Source organism: Oncorhynchus tshawytscha, linkage group LG15, assembly GCF_018296145.1.
Source record: "Oncorhynchus tshawytscha isolate Ot180627B linkage group LG15, Otsh_v2.0, whole genome shotgun sequence".
Taxonomy (NCBI): domain Eukaryota; kingdom Metazoa; phylum Chordata; class Actinopteri; order Salmoniformes; family Salmonidae; genus Oncorhynchus; species Oncorhynchus tshawytscha.
In genome coordinates, this window is record NC_056443.1 from 21,824,953 (window position 1) to 21,848,502 (window position 23,550).

Here is a 23,550-nt window from a genome sequence, read left to right on the forward strand (position 1 = left end):
AAAATAATAATATGCCCCAACAACATGAGACAACTATGTTTTTTTTCTTCTGAAATAAGTAAATCAAATCTATGATGAGAGAATAGTTAGCTAAATTGATAAATGACACAGACATGGTGGTGTAGTGCGGAATGCTGTGAACCAAGAGTTTGTGAAGACATGTTGATTCCATATGTGTTATTTCATAGTTGTCATGTCTTGACTATTATTTTACAATGTAGAAAATAGTACAAATTAAGAAAAACTCTTGAATGAGTAGGTGTGTCCAAACTTTTGACTGTTATTGTATGTAAATTGAAAAAGTGTGTGTTAAAAGCACTGTGTGAGTGTGTCCCTAACCAAAACCTCCAGGGGACCATGACAGAACGTCCTGTTTTAAACGTCAATTGGACATAGGAATGTTCTTGCAATGTTTCCATGAATCGTGTCTAGAACATTCTTATCTGAGAACATGGCAACCATGTTCTGTGTATGTTTGGTGTGACGTTGATGGAATAATCTCCTAACCCCCAGAAAACTGAACACTGGAATATTCCTACTCCTATGAAAACTTTAGGTAATGACTTAATGAGACTGGGAATGTTCTCCACAGTTGTGGAAACGTTTGTTTTTAGCTGGGTTTTATGTAATGGGCACTGATGGGAGCTAAAAGTAGACTTACATTTGCTCCAAATATATTCCTATAGCTCTTCAGCCTCCACATAAATTGTGATCTAGTTGTGATATCAACATAAAAGCCATATGGACATATGTGGTATTTTCTGAGTTGTATACGCAAATTTAGCATACGCAGCCGATAGTGGGCGCTACATCTTCTATGATTGATGTGCATTCTCAGTTGTGTCCCGGCTCATACATAAAGCAAAGTAGAATAATATGTGTACTGTTTTAATAACACACAATATTCCAACACCATTTTCAGATTTTCTGACAATTTAGGATGTTGCGCACCGTGATCAGCCAAGGTTGTGCAACAGGCTAAATTGTCCGAAAATTGTGCTTTATTAAACAGTAGGCCTAAACATATTCTTGTTTTTTTTCCCGCCGGCACGAATGTTTTAAGCAGCTTTTTAAGCGGTAAAATTATATATTTGCAGCCTGAATAGAGGATACTTCATTTAGCCGGTAGACACGAGTGTATTACCACCCACTATCGGCTGCCTAGGCTACCTATGAATACGACTACAAATTGATGCAACCACATGGTTATAATCAGTGCCTCTTAGAATGAATGTAAGACTAATATTCGACTTATTTTAACTCCAAAATTGCCATTTCTAGCCTATTTAATCATATCCCCTTCTTTTGAACAACTTCCCTACCACCAAAACACTGAACTGTCTTTTTTGCTGTTAGGTTAGTGCAATGACACTTGCATACCCGGAAATAGTGTGAGGGGGAGGACCAAGGCATCAAGCGAGAGAGATCGAGATATTTTTTTCGTTAGTGTGCCAGTCTTGTCACCCCAGGGTCCTCGATGGAAATGCTGTATGTTTACAATTATTTTATTGATGTTGGATTTTTTTACGGTGAAAGAATCTAAACTATCGAGAAGCTGTTGGGATTTTTTTTTCTTCATTTTCCTGACTCAGGCGCGCACGAGAGCAAGAGCGAAGTGGAACAACTGACCTATAATAAATTCATCGATTGCAGTTATTTGGTTACTAAGTTATTCTAATCAATACGTAATAACCTGTTGTTCCAAGAAGAGAAAGGCGCGATTCACTGATACCTAATGTCATGATTTAATGTCGAGAAGAATAGAATTCAAGACAACACAAGTTATTTATTGAAAAACCTAAAAACAATACAATATACGTTCAATATGTAAATATTATATTTAGAGTATTGCTTGTTGGGGGACAACGTCGCCAAAAGGAGCTAATCTATTTTCTCAAGCACTCTCTCCCATGTCACATTCAACATCAATAGAAATAGTTGCGGTTGTGTTATTGTTGTAATTTGTGTCAAAACCGAAGGATGACTGTCAAACTGGATTTTGAAGAGTGTCTCAAAGACTCCCCCCGATTCAGGTATGTCATGATTAACCCTTGAATAATCTTTTTAATGACTTGGGGCAACAGTTTACATAAATTACAGGCATTATTCATGCAGTCACATTATTAGCATTGTAAAGTGAGAGCTAATTTGTAAATGCTGCATAAATGTATGTAGCCTATTTACTGCCGGCAAATTACAGATGTATTCAAGGGTAGCCTATGTAGGCCTACTGTATGTTTTTGCAGTCAATTATTTAGATAGTTTCAAAACGGTTACATGTACACACAAGGCATCCTCCCTAACAATAAGGAAATAGAGTAGTGCTACAAATGTTTTGGCTCAAAGTTACCTGTGCAATGTCAATAGATGCTGAGCATTGGCAGTGTGTCACACCATTCTAGTTGCACCAGCACAACCAGAGGATGCACTTGTCAAATTACAAAGTGTCAGTCCTGCAGATGGTTTGGGGCCATGCCTCTTGCTTGGGGCCAGATTTGTCACTGCGATGAATAAAATGAGTCTGGGCATTAACATGAGGGACGAGACACTACCTTTTCTCATTAATGGGGTTGGCTTTGTGTGTCGGAATAAAATAGTGAATTTATACAACTTTGTTGATTGTTGTAAGCAGAGCTCTAAATGAACCTTTTCATTGGTAGCACAGGTGGTCTCCACTTTAAAATGTTAGTTTAAACAAATACGATACAAATGTAACAACGGCTGCACCGGACATACAACAGAAACATAACAAATGTGTTTGCGCCCAATGGCACAAATATCATTTTGCCATTCGGTGCACTGGTGCTATCAAATCAACATTCCAGGTCATATGCGACCAAGATGGTTGCAAGCCGAGGTTGTAAGTCAATGTGCGAATGCCACACACCAACCTTGGAGTTCTGATTGGCTTAATAATCTCTTTGAGAGTCAATATATTTTTTTAAAATTTAAACTCTAAAAGGAACACAATTTGAAGCCAAAAGGGAAGTGGATTTTGTGTTGGGTTTGAAAGTAGCTAATAAAAGAGTTTTGTTGCATTGGGTGTGTTTTGCCTCCCTTTTTTGTCTGGGAGATCAGGAGTAACTGTGGTAATAAACGTCTCTCTCTTTCTCCCTTTCTCTGTCTCTTTGTCTTTGCTGTTTTATCATTTCTTAATTCTTGTTTGATTAACCTTGTAAGTGGTGAAAGAGCTCCTAACTCTCTCTCTTCCTCTCTCCTCCCTTCCTCCCCATCTAGCTCTCTTTCTCTCCTCCCTCTTTCTTGGCTCATGGTCTATCTGGGAGGCACACAGTGTTGGAAAGTTTGACTTGCTGTGGCAGTCAGTGGTGCAAGTTGCAGTGGTGCGGTCTCGTGTTTGACCAAGAACAGCGAGAGGGAGAAGGTTTTAGATGTAGTTTGAACTGAATGTGCCAGAGGTAGGCCTTCAGACAGACAGACACACACACACAGACACATACAGCTAGTGTGAAAGGGAGTAGAGGGTGATGTTAAGAGAAAACAGGCTTTGAAAGAAAAGAAAAGAGACCGAGAGACATATCAGTGAAAGAAGGATCGAAGAGAGAGGGACTTCTCAGGAAAGAGGCATTGAAAGAGAAAAAGCGAGAGGCTACTACAGTACACATACAGACATAGAGGCCGAGTACTTGGGGTAGCACGTCAAACCACTGCCTCCTGTTGCTAGGTAATCATGGGGGTGGGCTGGGGTTGTGGAGTGGAACAGGAGGTGAGAGATACTGAGGTGATAAATAGGAGGCAGGAAGTGTGTTTTTTGGGGGTGGATCATTGCAGAAACTTGGTCTCGCTCTCTCTCTCAGGCACACTTACTCATGCACGTTCACACACACAGATATGCATTCCTTTTCATCACCATACAAACACAGGCGTGAACACACACACACACACACACACACACAGAGTAATGATTACAATGTGTGTGTGTAATGACACAGGCTTTGTTCCAACCTCATCAATGATATTTTCCACCAAACCTTTGGCAGTCCTGTTTGTATTGGTACCCCTGTCACGCTGGGCGATTTGAATATGAATGATACTGAGCTGACCGACCCAAGACCTGCAGCCACTGTCTCTACTTCACCGCCGGCAGACAAACAGGCACTGTCTGTTCCATTTCTCTCTCTCTCTCTCTCTGTCGTAACTCTGTTTCTCAGCATCTCCTTCTCTCTCTTTTTGTCTTTTTTCTCTCTCAGTATCACTCTGTCTTTAGTTGGAAGGCAACGGAAACCACACTGTAAGGCTGTTGATGTGAAAGACAGACAGAGGAGAGGAGATACTGACTCATAGACAAACAGTCACAGCAGCCACAATCTCCTTCCACTGGCCTTCTTACAGGCTTTAACCATGTATACTAGATCCCATGTGAAGCATCGAGTGTACTGCTTGAACTCTCATGACGTCTGATATTACAGCCCAAAAGATGTATTGGAGCCACAGACATTTTTACTGTAGATATACTAACATTGTGCCACAAGTTCAACAATCAGACCAGTATGGTATTGCTCAAGCAGGGTGTGGATGCATGGGAAAATACCTTCTGCCTAAGTGATGTGGCGATGTATATGTCTATGTTTCATCCAGGGCCGCCATTGAAGTGGTGGAAGGAGATGTCTGTGAATTGGAAACGCGATTAGAGAAGGTGAGCGACAGTGAAACACACACACACTCATACACACTTCTTTTTCTATCCTCATGGGGACCTAAAATTGATTTCCATTCTAAATCCTTTTAATGATGGCCTAGGAACAGTGGGTTAACTGCCTTGTTCAGGGGCAGAACGACAGATATTTACCTTGTCAGCTCAGTGATTCGGTCTTGCAACCTTTTGGTTACTAGTCCAACACTCTAACCACTAGGCTACTTGCTGCCCCAATACCTAACCCCTGAGCTTAAAAAAGCCTTTGTCCTCATGGGAATGGTGGAGATGTGGGGACTTTTGGGGATTTCAGGTCCCCCACAAGGATAGAAGAACAAGACACACACACACCTCCCCACTTTTTGCTACTATGCTCCGAGTATCAAAGCTCTCAATATGAGCATAACACCACTTCTACGGTATAAACATGCCCAGCCATCCACACAGTAGAGTGTAGATAGTAGTTGGACTGGGTCTGTTTTTGTGAACATCCCTTTTCTCTGAATATTGACTATGAACTGAGAGAGACATGGTGGTGTTTTACCTGAGTTGTAGGGAATGAACTTTACTGCTGCTTCCCCAATCTATTGTCACCAAACGAAAATGGAACTTGATCACACTCTCCTTTTGATCAATTGATATTCCTAATTCCCTAAAGGGTTTGGTGCACGTAACATTTTAAGATACATACTTTGGTCATCAAAGTTCAGAGTCTTGAGAGTCAAATCGAATCAAACTTTATTAGTCACATGCGCTGAATACAGCAAGTGTAGACTTTACCGGGAAATGCTTACTTACAAGCCCTTAACCAACAGTGCAGTTCAAGAAGAAGAAAATATTTACCAAGTAGGCTAAAGTAAAAACTAATAAGAAAATGTAACACAATAACGAGGCCATATACAGGGGGCACCAGTACGAGTCAGTGTGTGGGGGTACAGGCCAGTTGAGGTAATCTGTACATGTAGCTGGGGGTGAAGTGACCATGCATAGGTAACAAACAACCACCGAGTAGCAGCAGTGTACAAAAGGGAGGGGGTTGGGGGTTCAATGTAAATTTTCCGGTGGCGATTTTATGAATTGTTCAGCAGTCTTATGGCTTGGGGGTAGAAGCTGTTGAGGAGCCTTAGACTTGGTGCTCTGGTACTGCTTGCCATGCGGTAGCAGAAAAAACAGTCTCTGACAATTTTATGGGCTTACCTCTGACACCGCCTATTATATAGGTCCTGGATGGCAGGAAGCTTGGCCCCAGTGATGTACTGGGCCGTTCACACTACCCTCTGTAGCGCCTTACGCTCAGATGCCGAGCAGTTGCCGAGCAGTCGCCATACCAGTTGGTGATGCAACCTGACAGGATACTCTCGATGGTGCAGCTGTAGAACCTTTTGAGGATCTGGGGACCCATGCCAAATATTTTCAGTCTCAACCTATTCTGTGTCTGAACAGTGATCATATTGGTTGGTAGTGCTATGTCATCTCATTTAGCATTGTGTAGTATCCATGTTGTGTTGTACCTTGACACCTGTTGTTGTGTTGTGTAGCTGGTGAAGCAGTGCCACTCCATGCTAGAGGCTGGCAGGGCCTACTGTCAGACCAGCAAGAGCTTTGTCACAGGGCTCAAAGAGCTGGGCCACCACTGTTCTGGGGACAACATGATGGGGGTGAGTCTATAGAGATTCTGGGTAATACACTCTAAGCACTGATTTGGAATCATTGTAGAAGGGACCTAACTGTACAGGTCATATTACTCATAGTAAATTATTATTAAGGGAAGTGAAAGTTCCGTTCTATTGTTTTCAGTCATAGAAAAAAAAAGTTAAACTGACTAATTCAATGTTCTTTTCTCATCCAGGAGTGTTTGGAGAAATTCTCCAAGAAGCTGGCAGTGATTCTGGAAGCTCAGGGGGTGAGTTGGACTCCTCTATTGTGCATCACTAGCTTTCAACGTTAGTTACTGTAGCAACCACTATTACATGTCAGGTGTCTGAGTAGCTCTTTCTCTTTCTTTGTCTCTCTCTTTCTCTGCCTCTCTCTTTCTTTCTCTTGTCTCTTTCTCTCGCTCTCTCTCTCTTCTTTCACTCTCTTTTTCTCATAGGAGGTGATTGAAAGCACACAGAAGTCGGTGAAGTTGAAGTTGCTGAGTTTTGTGAAAGAGTGAGTGAGTCTGGCACTCCTTTCTCACTCAGTCCTCTTTGCCCAAACTACTACCATACACTGCTTTCACAACTAATCCAGTCCCACCCACCTCTGGTCTGAAAGGGCCACTCCCTAGCATTTAGTTATGCCTTATCCCTCCCTCCCTCCCGCTCCCCCTTCCCTTCTCCCAGGGACGTGCGTCGGTTCAAGGATGTGCGTAAGGAGTTTGAGCGGGGTAGTGAGAGTCTGGAGGCAGCATTGGGGAGGAACGCTCAGGCCCCCCGGGGAAAACAGCACGAGGTAGAAGAGGTCAGCCATGCCCTCCTCAACGCCCGCAAGACCTTCCGCTCCGGAGCCCTCGACTACGTACTGCAGGTGAGGGCATCCAAGGTGGATGGATTGAGGGAGATGGAGGGGTGAGTGTTTGCCTGTGCATACACACTGGCATGGCTGTAGAAACATGCTTTAATTGACTCCCCCAAATGCATTTTCAGCATGTTAGTTTGACTTTGAATTGATTTTGAGTGGTTTGCTTTAAATTTCATTACAGGCCAGTATTGAAACGATTAGTTCTAGACTGGAGTCTTTCTCATTCCACAGCTGGCTGGCTTTTTGAGAACATGGACACTACTCAAAGGCCTCAAACAGAATGCTAGATCTTTTACACATAACAGATGTCAGGACCAGGCCATATTTCTAACAAAATAATTCATAAAATATGCAACGGCACCTATGTTTAGGGACATGTGTTTTGCTGTGGTGAATGATAACAGCATTGCCTGAGGGTTTCCCTGTAGCAGGCTGGTCACTATTAATACCCAGTTGTTTCGTACTAGCTGCAGTCATAACCACACCCATGTTCTTTTCCCTCCTGTTCACAAACTCTCCTAGATCAATGTCATCGAGGCCAAGAAGAAGACCGACATCCTGATGGCGGTGAGTTTCGTCATGTTATCGTTGGGAGTGTTGTAAAATCATGTTATCGTTGGGAGTGTTGTAAAATGTTGCATGGTTAAGCTCACATGTGGGTGTCTAATCATTTGTTTACTTGAGCAGTTGTTGAGTTCTCTTTATGCTTGCATGTATTGTTTAGCATGTAGTTGGTTGTATGACAACGCTTTGCTCTGTGTTCTTCTGTCAGATGGTGTCTATGATGGATGCCCAGTCCCAGTTCTTCCAGCAAGGTCACCAGTCCCTCTCGGAGCTGGACGACTACCGCCGCACCCTGAGTGAAGAGGTAACAAGAACATGTGAAGGAATGAGAGGGAGGGCGGGAGATAAGTGTGTTGGAGGAACCAAGTTCATAGACGGAGGAAGAGATCTGTTCAAGTACGTTGTTCAGATTTTGAAATTAGGGAACACAGCGAGGGAGAGAGAGTGGGGTAAAAAATAGTTTATGAGAGTGAGTGGAAGAGAAGAGGGGGATGAATTGATCTCCTCTTAGATGGACGGTGGAAAAGGTTTATTCTAATAGTCGATTCCATTGATTAATTAGCACACAAGTCCTAGCAATGAGCTCCAGAGGGATGAGGAAGTCACAAGGTGACGTCCCTCTCATCGTGACAGGAAACCGTGTGGGCACCGTCAACAGGAAACATTTCACATGACTGAGAAAGTTTGTGCTTGCATGCGTTCGTGTGTGTGTGTGTGTGTGTGTGTGTGTGTGAGAGCACGTGCATGCGTGTTTTCATCTAGTCAAACAGTAACGTTAGTGCCACGCTGGAATTGCACTTTACCATAACTGGAAGAGCTGCCATACATTGAGCTCTAGGCCTGAAGTCAACAGTAGACTAAAACTAACAGGAAGGTTAGTCAGAGAGAAGCTTGAAACCGGAAAGCAAGTCACCTTTCACTGGAGCATTAAGGCCACAAAGACTGTTTTAACTCTTCCTGCTGTTACAGGAAATGTCAAAAGAGTGAGAGGCAGAATGAGAGAGAGAGAAAGAAAAAGAGGGCAAGAACATGTAAAAATAATACCTGCAGAAGGTGCTTAAAGACTGCTGGATTGACTGTTATAAATATATTTTTATTTTATTATTATTATTTTTACAAAGATGACCAGTTTACAGAGGAGTATAAAATGCAGTGATGTGTCCTATAAGGAGCATTGATGGCAAGTCTGATGGCTGAATGGTAAAGAACATCTATTTGCTCAAGAGCACCCTTACCTGCCGATCTATAAATTACGTCTCCGTAATCTGGCATGGGTAGGATGGTCATCTGAATTAGGGTTAGTTTGGCAGCTGGGGTGTAACACAACATTCGGGGAGTTTCCAGCTGAGTACAAGACTGTATCATCTGCATATAAATGGATGAGATAGCTTCCTACTGCCTGAGCTATGTTGTTGATGTAAATTAAGAGCGTGGGGCCTAGGATTGAGCCTTGGGGTACTCCCTTGGTGATGGGCAGTGGCTGAGACAGCAGATGTTCTGACTTAATGCACTGCACTCTTTGGGAGAGGTAGTTAGCAAACCAGGCCAAAGACCCCTCAGAGACACCAATGCTCCTTAACCGGCCCACAAGAATGGAATGGTCTACCGGATCAAAAGCTTTGGCCAAGTTAATAAAAATAGCAGAACAACATTGCTTTGAATCAAGGGCAATGGTGACATCATCCATAACCTGAGCAGAAACCAGATTGCATACCAGAGAGAATACTATAGACATTAAGAAAGCCAGTCAGTTGATTATTGACACGTTTTTCTAACACTTTTGATAAACAGGGCAAAATAGAAATTGGCCTATAACAGTTAGGATCAGCTTGATCTCCCCCTTTAAATAAAAGACACACCATGGCTGCCTTCCAAGCAATGGGAACCTCCCCAGAGAGGAGAGACAGGCTGAAAAGGTTAGAGATATGCTCAGCGATTATAGGGGCTACAATCTAAATCATATGACCCAGATGTTTTTTGGGGGTCAAGTGTAAGGAGCTCCTTTAGTACCTCAGACTCAGTGACTGCCTGCAAGGAGAAACTTTGTAGCGGGGCAGGAGAAAATCATCAGGGCTATTTGCATTAAAAGGGGTGGGAGATGAGGAAAAGTTGGACGGGCAACGAGGCATGGCGGAGTCAAATAGGAATCTCGACTTAATGAAGTGGTGATTAAAGAGCTCAGCCATGTGCTCCTTGTCAGTAACAACCACATCATCAACATGAAGGGAAAGCTGTGAGGAGGAGGGTTTATTCATCAGGTCTTTAACCGTTTTCTACAACGTCTTGGGGTTAGAACCACAGAGAGAGAACTGCTCCTTAAAGTAACTAACTTTGGCCTTCCGGATAGCCTGAATGCACTTATTTCTCATTTGCCTGAACGAGAGTATGCGTTTGCCAAGCCTTTCACCAAATGGAATTCTTGAGGTGGAGTAACCCTGCCAGATCATGGTCGAACCCAGGGCTGAACCTGTTTTTAATTCTCATTATCTTTATGGGGGCATGTTTGTTAATAATACCACTGAAAATATTAAAAAAGAATGTCCAAGTGTCTTCGACAGAGGGGATCAAGCTGGTTCTTTACCAATTTACAGAGGCCAGGTCATGAAGGAAGGCTTGCTCATTAAAGTTTTTTAGCAAGTGTCTATGACAAATCAGGACAGATCGTTTCACTGAGCAGCCATTACGAACACAGGCTGTAAAACAGTGATCACTAAGGTCATTACAGAAAACACCAGTCTGATACCTGTCAGGATTATTTGTGAGGATAACATCAAGGAGAGTAGCCTTTTGTCGATGTTTGGAGTCATACCTTGTGGGATTGGTAATAATCTGAGAAAGATTTAGGGAGTCCTGAAACCCTAGTGAGAGAGGAAGAAACTAAAGCTACTATAGGAAGCTGCTTGAGGTTTTTCCTCGATCCTCCATGCAGAAACAGGGATTTGGGACAGGTTCGCACTTCCTCCTTCCTGTTTCACCAAGAGGACAAAGTCTGTAGTGATGGACTCCCTGACATCTAGCTAAAAGCTGTCCAAGCCAGAAGTCCTTAATCTCCTAGCCTGATTTTCCTCAACAGTTTCTACATTAATCTCTAAAACTACAAAAAAAACATACACTGTTCCAGTATACTCTGTACATTATTCTCTATATTTTGTTCCCTGGCCGAACTGGCCTATCATGCTGCACTGCCGTGTGTGATATAGAATAATGTGCATCATTTGAAACATATTGTATTCTGTGTTTTTTTTTAAATCAAATTTTTTGTGCCCGACTCTCTCTCTTTTTTTAATCTCATACACAGCACACTCAACTAGTGTTGAATTCCGCCAGGGAGAAGAGAGACATGGAACAGAGACACGAGGCCATTAAGAAAAAGGTGAACACTGCTGGATCCAAACTAAACACAGGCCACCAAGTTGGCTGCCGTGTTATTACACTAGAAGCAAATGTGTTTTGTAACTAAACCAAGACAGACCACAACCTGTCGTTTCCAATGGGAACAAATGAGGGCAGAACCAAAGACAAGCTAGCGCGATCCAATTGGTGCGTTCTAGCATGCATCTGCATATTTCCCTTCGGGAATGCCACCTCTGTGAAATGAGTGTGGGCAATTCTCCTTTGCAATCCATCTAACAATGTAATTTTGTTTTTGCAAAGGGTAAGTCTACAAAATGTAGTTCACTTTGTTCAGAACATATCCTATCGGTGCTAGAAGTCTCCAACCTGTGAAGATACAGCTAGTCACACCTGATGACGTCATCATTTCCTTTTCGACATAGCTCAGTAGTCTACTGGCATCACTGCATGACAATGATATTTACTAACATCCCTTCCCTTTCCCTACAGTAATGTTTATGGTTGTGTTTATGTTGTGTTGGCAGGATGTGTCCTATGATAACTCCTTAATGGATTTCTGTGCTGATGCCGCCAACGGTATTGCCATGGAGGGCTACCTGTATAAGAGAGCTAGCAATGCCTTCAAGACCTGGAGCAGGTATGTTACCCCACCACACATTCTCTCTACTGCATGTTGTTCTCTCTCTCTGATATTTAATGTCTATAGCCTAGGAAGCAGAGGAGGCTGCTGGGGGGGGGACAGCTTATAGAAAGGGCTGGAATGGTGTCAACCACATAGAACCACGTTTGATACCATTCTATTGACTCTATTCTAGGCATTAATATGAGCCGGCCTCCCCTCAGCAGCCTCCACTGCTAGGAAGGTGATTGGTAGAATCATGATATATCTAATGATTGCATTATTTATTCTCATCTCCTTTTGATCTCCTGTCTCACGACGGTAGGCGCTGGTTCTCCATTCAGAAAAATCAACTGGTCTATCAGAAGAAATTCAAGGTGCATTTTTGAAAGCCACTGCTTTACTTTTCAATGCATTTTTTATAGCAATCCATGCAGAGACAACGTTAATGACGTTCACACACACCCATCCACACACACACACAGCCTGACCGTGTCCTTCTTTCTCTCAGGATCAGCCCACAGTAGTGATTGAGGATCTGCGTCTTTGTACAGTGAAGGTCTGCGTTGACAACGAGAGACGATTCTGCTTCGAGGTGGTCTCTCCATCCAAGTGAGTCTACAGCTGTGTGTGTGTGTGTGTGTGTGTGGTATATACAGGGAAAGTAGGGATGTGTGTGTTGATGTTGCTTTAGATATTTGTTTAGGGTATTTGTTTAGTGTTAACATAGAGATTTTGTGTGTGTGTGTGTGTCTGTAGGAGCTGTCTGTTACAGGCAGACTCCGAGCGCCAGCAGCAGGGCTGGATCAGTGCTGTCCAGAACAGCATTGCTTCAGCCTTCCAGGAACGCAGAGAAGACCCACACTGTCCCGTGAGAAAACATACAAACATTATTCATTCTGAACAAATGTGTTTCAGAAGCAGGTTTGTAGGTCATTGTCTACACAAAGTTTGTTTGTGTGTGTACATCTCTCGCTCTTTCTCTCACATAGAGGGAGCATTGCAGCTCTGTGTCGGGAGGCAGCCCAGGAGGAGGAGGGCTGTGTGGGGAGCAGGAGAAGACGGGGGGCCGCGAGGCTCTGGAGGATGTCCAGGCCATTCCGGGGAACATGCAGTGCTGCGACTGTGGAGAGCCCGGTCCAGACTGGGCCTCTATCAACCTGGGGATCACCCTCTGCATTGTCTGCTCGGGGATACACAGGTACACACACACACACACACTCAAGCAAACACACACACACACAAACTAAAATGTAACTACCTTCTATCCTTCTGACAGGAGTCTGGGTGTCCATTTCTCCAAAGTACGCTCCCTCACCCTGGACTCCTGGGAACCAGAGCTGGTCCGGGTAAGAATACATCCACTACGCTACCTTTGGATGCATCTCAATAATGTAGCATTACTAATGTCAAGGGGGGTTACTGTACAGTCGTGGCCAAACGTTTTGAGAATGACACAAATATTAATTTCCACAAAGTGTCTTTAGATATTTTTGTCAGATGTTACTATGGAATACTGAAGTATAATTACAAGCATTTCACAAGTGTCAAAGGCTTTTATTGACAATTGCATGAAGTTGATGCAAAGAGTCAATATTTGCAGTGTTGACCCTTCTTTTTCAAGACCTCTGCAATCCGCCCTGGCATGCTGTCAATTAACTTCTGGGCCACATCCTGACTGATGGCAGCCCTTTCTTGCATAATCAATGCTTGGAGTTTGTCAGAATTTGTGTGGTTTTATTTTTTCCGGATGTAGCAAACAATCGGAAAGGGGATTCATCAGAGAAAATGACTTTACTCCGGTCCTAAACAGTCCAATCCCTGTACCTTTTCCAGAATATTAGTCTGTCCCTGAAGTTTTTCCTGGAGAGAAGGGACTTCTTTGCTGCCCTTCTTGACACCAGGCCATCCTCCCAAAAGTTTTTGCCTTACTGTGCATTCAGATGCACTCACACCTGCCTGCTGCCATTCCTGAGCAAGCTCTGTACTGGTGGTTCCCCGATCCCGCAGCTGAACCAACTTTATGAGACGGTCCTGGCGCTTGCTGTACTTTCTTGGGCACCCTGAAGCCTTCTTCACAACAATTGAACCGCCCTCCTTTTGAAGCTTCCAGTCTGTTATTCGAACTCAATCAGCATGACAGATTGATCTCCAGCCTTGTCCTCGTCAACACTCACACCTGTGTTAACGAGAGAATCACTGACATGATGTCAGCTGGTCCTTTTGTGGCAGGGCTGAAATGCAGTGGAAATGTTTTTAGGGGATTCAGTACATTTGCATGGCAAAGAGGGACTTTGCAATTCATCTGATCACTCTTCATAACATTCTGGAGTATATGCAAATTGCCATCATACAAACTGAGGCAGCAGACTTTGTGAAAATGTATATTTGTGTCATTCTCAAAACTTTTGGCCACGACTGTACATGTGTTTTAGAATGTATTGAAACTCTATGTAGAAATATATATACTTTCTTTATTCAATAAAAACACAACTGACATGTGTGTTTATCCTCCCTGCCTTGCTGTCCTGTAGTTGATGTGTGAGTTGGGAAACACAGCCATCAACAGGATCTACGAGGGGCGAATTGATGAGATCACCATCAAGAAACCCCACCCGTCCAGTCCAAGGTATCTCACTCTCCACTCTCATTTTCATGAGTCATCACTTTTTATTAATCTCACATAGACAGTCAAGATGTAATAGCGTTGCCGTGTGATTTCATTGCAGGTTTATGAAGGATAATGGAACAGAACGTACAGATAGAAATATATTGTGTAGACCAGACAAGATTCTGTATTGTCTATATACTGTGGAGTAGTTCTATTCTTTACATTTCTATCTGCAACTTTCAAAACATTATAAAAAGTTCTGTTGAATCCCCAGGTATAAGAATACCCCTTTCATCTCCTTCTGGTGTCATTAACATGAAACTGCAGGGAGATGTTTTACAAGTTTTCCTAATTACACTTCAAATGCATACTGCTAAAATGTAAACTAAACTTTTTCTTTGCTCAATATGCCAACATTCTATCTTTAAGTACACTACATGACCAAAAGTATGTAGACACCTGCTACTCGAACATCTCATTCCAAAATCATGGGTATTAATGTGAGGTTGGTTCCCCCTTTGCTGCTTGCTTCCATTCAGCTGTTAGTGAGGACGGGCACTGACTTATGTATTATACAGTGCAGGAAAGTATTCAGACACCTTGACTTTTTCCACATTTTGTTACGTTATAGCCTTATTTTAAAATGGATAACATAAATGTTTTCCTCATCAATCTACACACAATACCCCATAATGAATGACAAAGCAAAAACAGGGTTTTTAGATTTTTTTTGTGGAAATATATTACAAATAAAAAACAGACCTTATTTATGTAAATATTCAGACCCTTTGCTATGAAACTCGAAATTGAGCTCAAGTGCATCCTATTTCATTGATGATCCTTGAGATGATTCGACAACTTGATTAGTGTTGTGATAAATTGATTGGATATGATTTGGAAAGGCACACACTGTCTTTTATAATTATTATCTATATTTTTTAACCTTTATCTAACTAGGCAAGTCAGTTAAGAACATATTCTTATTTACAATGACCTATCCCGGTCAAACCCTAACCCGGACAACACTGGGCCAATTGTGCGCCGCCCTATAGGACTCCCAACCACTGCTGGTTGATACAGCCTGGGATCGAACCAGGGTCTGTAGTGACACCTCTACCACTGAGATGCAGTGCCTTAGACCATTGCGCCACTCGGGAGTCCTGTCTATATAAGCTTCCACAGTTGACAGTGCCTGTCAGCGCAAAAACCAAGCCATGAGGTTGAAGGACTTGTCCAGAAAGCTCAGACAGTATTGTCTCGAAACACCAATCTGGGTAAGGGCACCAAAAACATTCTACAGCTTTGAAGGTCCCCAAGAACACAGTGGTCTCCATCACTCTTAAATGGAAGAAGTTTGGAACTACCAACTCTTCCTAGAGCTGGCTGCCTGGCCAAACTGAGCAATCAGGGGAGAAGGGTCTTTGTCAGGGAGGTGACCAGGAACCCAATGGTCACTCTGACAGTGTCCCTCTGTGGAGCTGGGAGAACCTTCCAGAAGTACAACAATCTCTGCAGCAGTCCACATATCAGGCCTTTATGGTATAGTGGCCAGACGGAAGCCACTCTTCAGTAAAAGGCACATGCAGCCCACTTGGAGTTTGCCAAAAGGCACCTAAAGGACTCCCAGACCATGAGAAACAAGATTTTCTGGTCTGATGAAACCAAGATTAAACTCTTTGGCCTGAATGCCAAGTGTCCCGTCTGGGGAAACCTGGCACCATCCCTATGGTGAAGCATGGTGGTGGCAGCATCATGCTGTGGGGATGTTTTTCAGCGGCACGGACTTTGAGACTAGTCAGGATTGAGGCAAAGATGAACGGAGCAAAGCCCAGAGAGATCCTTGATGAAAACCTGCTCCAAAGTGATCAGGTCCTCAGACTGGGGCGAAGGTTCACCTTCCAACAGGACAAGGACCATATGCACACAGCCAAGACAATGCAGGAGTGGCTTCAGGACACGTTTCGAACATCTCTGCTGTGCAGCGACGCTCCCCATCCAACCTGACAGAGCTTGAGAGTATCTGCAGAGAAGAATGGGAAAAACCCATACCCAACCATACTCGAGGCTGTAATCGGTGCCTAAGGTGCTTCAACAAAGTACTGAGTAAAGGGTCTGAATACTTATGTAAATGTGATATTTCAGTATTTATTTGTTAAATTTGGCAAAATTTCTAAAAGCCTGTTTTTGCTTTGTCATTATGGGGTATTGAGTGTAGATAGTCGCCTCCCCTCATCTGTTAAATCTATTTTAGAATAAGGCAGTAACAAAATCTGGAAAAGTTAAGGGGTCTGAACACTTTCCGAAGGCACTGTATCTGACTTCCTCTTTTCCTCTCTTCTGCTGCACCCCAGACAGGAAGTGACACAGGTACACGACGACGGCTGTGGTTTGTGCTGTAACATGACAATGACTGTGGTTTGTGTCGTAACTAAACTGTCCCCCAGAAATGTGCTGTGCAACTGCATGGCTTTGTGTATGTGTTCTGGATGTAAAGTAGAATGCAGTCAACCATGTTGTAATACAGTACAGGGAGGGCTGGCTTGTCAAATTGAATTTAACTGAATTGCTGTGTTATAATATGATGGTTTGTTAATGTGCATTACTGTATATAAAATTCATTTGATTTGATATATTGTTTTACTCAAATTGCATTAATGATCTGACACTCTCTTGCCTTCCTTTATATCTATCTATCCATCTCTCTCGTTCTCCATCTCTCTCTATCCCCCTTCTCTCTCTTTCTCCATCTTTCTCTCTCTCTCTATTGCTCTCTCAGGGGTGATAAGGAGTCGTGGATTCGTTCTAAGTACGTGGAGAAGAAGTTCATCCAGAAGCTCCCGGAGACGGGACGTAAAGCTCCCCTGCGGCGCTCCAGCGCCCGGAGGAACAGGGCTAACACCCAGGAGAGTTCAGCCGGGTCACGACCCCCACTCAAACCCAAACCCACCCGGGCCACCCTGCCACGACTTGCAGGTACTGGACAGGACATACAAGCTCATCTGATTTGCACTATAGTGTTAAACCGAGCAGACCTGTACCAGGCTGGCCTTGTTAAGCATTACATTACAACTGATCAGTTATTCAAATCAATAGCATTTCTGCTTCCTATAAAAGAGATGTTGTTATTTTTGCTGTCTGCTGATGGACTGGTAGGTGTTGAAGTGATATAAGTCCTGATCCAGTACAAATGTGTGTCCAGGTCAGCAATGTAAGCGATGCAGGTGCTGTGGGTTATTTGTGTCTGTCCATGGGGTAGATTAAAGGATAGATACCAACGACAGAAATTCCACAACTTATCAAGCTAGGAAGGAATTTATGTCAAATATTCACACAATGTTGAGCCTCGCTGCACCTAAACTCATACACACACACACACACACACACATCATCCATAAACCTGGTGACACAGTAAAAAGTGGTAAGCTTGGTACATGGTTGTAGTGTGTGTATTGTTATAGTCAGCAGGATAAACCTGTCATCTTGTGGCCTGTTGCCATACTGAAGGAATATCATGTGACGCTCTCTCTCTCCCCTCAGGGCTCAATCAGAGTGACCTTGTCCAAGAGAACAATACGGGCATTCACAAAGGTGACACAAACACACACAGAGACGGCCCAACCCACACACACACACACACACGCACTAAACCCCCTGTCATCCCTCCACAGATGATGAAAATGACGAAGAGGACGACCTGTCTGGTCTTCATCCCGGGGCGTTGTTATATCGGTCTGCAGCGCTGCAGCATTTCCCTGTCATGGCCGACGCCCTGGCCCACGGAGCTGACGTCAACTGGGTCAACACAGCCGAGGAGTCCAGCACCCCACTCCTACAGGCCGTCACCGCGGTGAGGAGAGCGAGAGAGAGTGTTGATAAGAGCGCAAGCAGGTTTGTGTGAATGTATCGGTTTGTGCGCAATGCTCACCTGCCCTCTGACCCGTCTCTCCAGAACTCCTTGGCAGCGTGTGAGTTCCTGCTACAGAACGGTGCCAATGTCAACACAGCAGACAGCAACAGGAGAGGACCTCTACACCACGCCACTATACTGGGACACACTGGGTAGGATGGACACACATGCGCACACATACGCACGCACACACACACACACACACGCACTAACCTGGTCCCCATCTCCTAGGCTTGTGTGTCTGTTCCTGAAGCGAGGGGCGGACTACAACGCCAGAGACAACAACCAAAAAGACCCCATTACTATCGCCGTGGAGACAGCCAACGCTGACATTGTCACCCTGTGAGTATAAACTTCAGTTGATTTGTTGACACTAGAAGGGTTGATTGATTTTCTCACGACTCTGCTTTCTCCTGACAGGCTGCGAATTGCCAAGATGAACAAGGAGATGCGGGAGATGGATGGAGCCTTTGGCCAATCAGGTCACTTGGGGGGACAGGGTGTGGGCGGGACAGGGAGTGGGATGGGCCAAACCAGGAAGGGACTTAGGGCCTTGAAGAACCAACTGAGTGGATGGGCACTAGGGGGGCAGAATGAGTAGAGAGAGGTGGACTGGCATCGTAATTGAGGAGAGAACAGATAGGGAGGAGGGGTACCTCTGAGGTGCGTAGGCTACTCGTCTAACAGTTCCCAGTAAGTTGTGAGGTAACATTAAAATAGATTCGATTTTTTTTTTAACATTAAAGTCAAGCATGATGTTCAAGTTATGTTTTGATTGCTTTCTGGAATCATTGCTGGACCCTTCCTAGAGTGCTGTCAGAAGAAATCTGGACAAATAAGAGGTTAGGGGGAACGTTCTTGTAACTTATATGGGGAACGTTCCTGGAACTGAGAGTTGTTAACTGGATTACTGGGTAGGGACCATTTGCTGTATCTCCAAAGAGGGAGTAGAGTGAATGCAGTTTAGAGGGATAACTCGAATACAGGGTAAATGTATGGACAAGAGGCTTATATACTGTAGTATTTCTGTATGTTGGAAGAGGCAACCATTTTGGGAATATAATACTAAAGGGAAAAACTGGGAAAAGGAGAGAACATTCCATAGAAGAGGAAGGAGGGACGTTTAAAGGGAGTGTTTATGTATGCACACCACGAGAGAGTCCACGTTGCACTTTGATGTAGAATGAATGAATGCCGTTAGTCATCCTGCACTTTACAGCCCAAATAAGCTCAATGTAGATCAGTGTATGATTGCACTGGGCATTGGCCATGTTTAACATGTATTTATACACCTATATATAAGTGTAGAGTTCTATATGGACTTATGTGTGAATGTATTGTATGATAGCACAGGATGCTGCTTGAAAAATAATGAATCTGATTGTTAGTGTTGTCTCATCGTGTACATTTTATGCACCTTGCATAAGTCCAACAACCAATGGTATTTTCACTTGAGGGTTTTTCCATTATACAACTGTATGTTCCCCCAGGCTTACTTTAACCTTTTCAAACGGACTATGGGGTCACACCTAAGTGGTTACTATTGTGTTTGACCGGTTTCAAATGCACACTGCCACCGTTTAAGCGTGACTTTTGTTTGAGAATTAGAACTTGGTGCTGAGAACATGAAGATGTATAGAAAGTAATGAGCCACTCTGTCTATTGTAGTTCAGTGTTTTCCAAACAGTGGCTCAGGGCCCACTGGTGGGTTATTGTTGTGGCCAGTCTTAGGCTGCTGGTCAAGCCTGGATCGTGGCTGTTATAATCATGTTTGTGTCTATCTGGACAATGAACAATACACCATGATTGAACATTTGGGAACCACTGGTCTGAGCCCATCAGCTAGCCAGTAGGCCATGCTGATGCAACCAATTTGGGCTGGAACAGTGGACTCTCAATGGGTAGAGCTGTAATATTTTTTGCGGTGTTGTATGCGAAAGAGGGTGGACCATCCATTCCTCCATAGCCAAACTGTCTGCCAAGTGTGTTCCAAGTTATTTACTCCAGTACTGTCACAATAACTCCCTATTTCAAATCCTGGTTTGAAGTATCCTAACTCAAATAATTTGTCTGGCTCTGGAGGACTGAGGTTGTGAGGCTCATATATTGTCTATACTCGGTAATGCTTCATTTGTCTGTCAGTCTCTGATGTGCAGTGCTTTCTCGTTGTTGTTTTGTGAGCCTTTGTGTTCGTCCAATGAAGCGACTGCCTGCTTGCACAGTGTGTCCCTTGATGCCACCTCCTTACAGCACTACAGGTAAACAGTGTGTGTGCGCGTGCGTCCGCGTGTATGCATGCGTGTTTTATAGGAGTAGCCTAATGTCGGCAAATTGTAAATGTCTAAACCCTCTTTTCCTGAATTTTCATCTTATGTCTTGTTTTTCTAAGGTGATGAAACGTACCAGGACATCTTCAGGGACTTCTCTCACATGGCATCTAACAACCCGGAGAAACTCAAACGCCGCAGCACAGACTTTAAAACTTGACCTTACTCAACAGCTGTTTCTTTTGTATGCTGTTGTTATGCTGTTTTCCTTTCTTTTCTGTTGTTGTCACACACACACACACACACACACACATTTGCTGGCCACCTGCTCTGTGTTAGGTCATTGCTCAGCTGGTGATTTCTTTAGTAGCGGCTCCGGTCCAACAGTAATGTCTTTGTGTTTGGCTGCCAGAGGAGAACACTCAGGCTTAGTGGCTACATGAGACACTTGTTGAAGGAGATAGAAGATGTACAGCCTAATAATGACGGCTGATACAGTAATAACCTCCCATTGAATGACTTATTTCCTCATTTCATTTGGCTAACCGTAGTCTAGTGGAGCCACCCGACACAATTCTCGTCTCGTTGACTCGACTGTAAGGCTCGGTTTCCCACAACTACCGTTGAACAAAAAAAATGCAACTTTAATAGCTGTGTTGCTTTCTGTCGATCCTCCTCAATGTGCTGTTGTGACAGAAAGGAAAGGAGGGATATGTTTGAAGCACAGGGTAAAACTGTTATATGTGCTCTTATACTTGTCTTCATCATTTTGGATGTGATGTTGTTTCTCTGTATATCATGTTGGGTTTTTTTTTTTTGGGTCTATTGACCACGTGAGGTACAAGAGATTTGTTTCTTGCGGAAAATTAAAATACCCGAGTTAATTTCCGTTTCTGTGTAAAGTCATTCAGTGGACCTAGATATGCTGGGTGTGTTTAAGCGGTAAGTCGAGCGAAGTCGACTGTAGACGAAAATAGCGAGTGAAGTGGGGGGAGGTGTATCTGCGACAGCCAAAAGCAAGGCTCAGATCAACATGGCAATGTCAACAAAGCTGCTATATAAAAGGTTTTCTTTATAATTGTCTAAAAAAACCTTTTCTATACCCCCATATCACACACTCACAAACTGAAAACGTAACATATGTACAATTAATTGGTTAATAGAGAAAGGTCTCAAATATTCCTTTCATTTGTGTTTTGCAGCTTGACAATTGACGCAGTTGGTTCCTGTTTAAGTCACGTCTTCGGCCATGTTTGCATGGGTATAAGTAAAAATGTGATTCATTTGTTTATTTTTTCAAGCCTAAGTGGACAACTACGTTTTGTGTTAACTATGTTTTGTGTACCGGTCCTTAAATGTCTTTGACTGGATATAATTTTCCTGTACATTGTGTTGCGGTAAACGGGGTTAATTTTACCCAGGACCACCTATAGTTTCCAAATCCACAGAGTTTACAACCAGAGGAGCATCGCTGGTTATTCTGCGGCCCTTAAAGAGTGGCCAATCGGCTTAAATGTAGTACGTTTTTCAAAAGGGACATACATATTGCACCTTACATAATTGCCTGTACTTTGTGTTGCAGTAAAAGGGGAGTCTATTCTGCAATATTCATTTAAGACAGATGGGTTATATTTACACAAATACATGTGCCACAATGGAACACTGGCAGTTTACAGTAAAACTGAATTGTAGTTGAGTTTCCATAAGATATAAGAACATTTCATTGAATTTGGTACAATTTTCACAAGTATGTGGTACATTTTCACAACTAAGCACAGAAATGTAAACAGATTATCAAAATGGCTCACGTTTCAAAACTAAGCACATTTTTAATTGACTAAATACAACAAACAAATTCAAATAGGTACTTGTTCACGGAACCAAAAAAATTCACACCCTACATATGCTGTATCAGGATAATGACACTGTAAGACTGACATATTTCTCAAAATGCTCACAAACTGCCATTGGATACAAATGATAAAAAATTAAAAATGGTTTCCCCCAAAAAATGTGTATGTCAAGTTATAGTCACATACTGTATGAAAAATATTTTCTAAACTCAGCAAAAAAAGAAACGTCCTCTCACTGTCAACTGTGTTTATTTTCAGCAAACTTAACATGTGTAAATATTTGTGAGAACATAAGATTCAACAACTGAGACATAAACTGAACAAGTTCCACAGACATGTGACTAACAGATATGTAATAATTTGTCCCTGAACAAAAGGGGGGTCAAAATCAAAAGAAACAGTATCTGGTGTGGCCACCAGCTGCATTAAGTACTGCAGTGCATCTCCTTCTCATGGACTGCACCAGATTTGCCAGTTCTTGCTGTGAGATGTTACCCCACTCTTCCACCAAGGCACCTGCAAGTTCCCAGACATTTCTGGGGGGAATGGCCCTGGCCCTCACCCTCCTATCCAACAGGTCCCAGATGTGCTCAATGGAATTGAGATTCGGCCTCTTCGCTGGCCATGGCAGAACACTGACATTCCTGTCTTGCAGGAAATCATGCACAGAATGAGCTGTATTGCTGGTGCCATTGTCATGCTGGAGGGTCATGTTAGGATGAACCTGCAGGAAGGGTACCACATGAGGGAGGAGGATGTCTACCCTGTAACGCACAGCATTGAGATTGCCTGCAACGACAACAAGCTCAGTCCGATGATGCTGTGACACACCGCCCCAGACAATGACGGACCCTCCACCTCCAAATCGATCCCACTCCAGAGTACAAGCCTCGGTGTAGCGCTCATTCTTTCGGCGATAAACGCGAATCCGACCATCCCCCTGGTGAGACAACTGTGACTCGTCAGTGAAGAGCACTTTTTGCCAGTCCTGTCTGGTCCCGCGACGGTAGGCTTGTGCCCATAGGTGGCGTTGTTGCCGGTGATGTCTGGTGAGGACCTGCCTTACAACAGGCCTACAAGCCCTCAGTCCAGTCTGAGCACTGATTTAGGGATTGTGCGTTCCTGGTGTGCCTGTCCCACAGGTGTGATGTTCGGATGTACCGATCCTGTGCAGGTGTTGTTACACATGGTCTGCCACTGCGAGGACGATCAGCTGTCCGTC

General features: G+C 43.5%; 1 protein-coding gene across 1 annotated transcript; it reads left to right on the forward strand.

Annotated features, from left to right (window-relative positions):
- Positions 1 to 1,383: 1,383 nt before the first annotated feature.
- Positions 1,384 to 22,487, forward strand: LOC112232754 (arf-GAP with coiled-coil, ANK repeat and PH domain-containing protein 1). The gene is made up of 23 exons (XM_024399969.2): positions 1,384 to 2,033; positions 4,597 to 4,654; positions 6,190 to 6,309; positions 6,501 to 6,554; positions 6,744 to 6,802; positions 6,976 to 7,159; positions 7,676 to 7,720; positions 7,926 to 8,021; positions 11,016 to 11,090; positions 11,596 to 11,708; positions 12,016 to 12,067; positions 12,202 to 12,302; positions 12,450 to 12,561; positions 12,683 to 12,891; positions 12,970 to 13,039; positions 14,225 to 14,319; positions 17,078 to 17,274; positions 17,839 to 17,889; positions 17,970 to 18,148; positions 18,251 to 18,360; positions 18,440 to 18,550; positions 18,629 to 18,690; positions 20,598 to 22,487. Exons 1-23 carry the CDS (start codon positions 1,981 to 1,983, stop codon positions 20,693 to 20,695), a joined length of 2,304 nt encoding a protein of 767 aa, XP_024255737.1. The 5' UTR covers positions 1,384 to 1,980; the 3' UTR covers positions 20,696 to 22,487.
- Positions 22,488 to 23,550: the final 1,063 nt, after the last annotated feature.

Excerpts from the sequence above, each read along its gene's own strand:
- LOC112232754 (XM_024399969.2), top strand. The coding sequence starts at position 1,981 with ATGACTGTCAAACTGGATTTTGAAGAGTGTCTCAAAGACTCCCCCCGA. Across the intron at positions 2,034-4,596 it reads AAAGACTCCCCCCGATTCAG|GGCCGCCATTGAAGTGGTGG; the intron begins GTATGTCATGAT and ends TGTTTCATCCAG. Across the intron at positions 6,803-6,975 it reads TTGCTGAGTTTTGTGAAAGA|GGACGTGCGTCGGTTCAAGG; the intron begins GTGAGTGAGTCT and ends CCCTTCTCCCAG.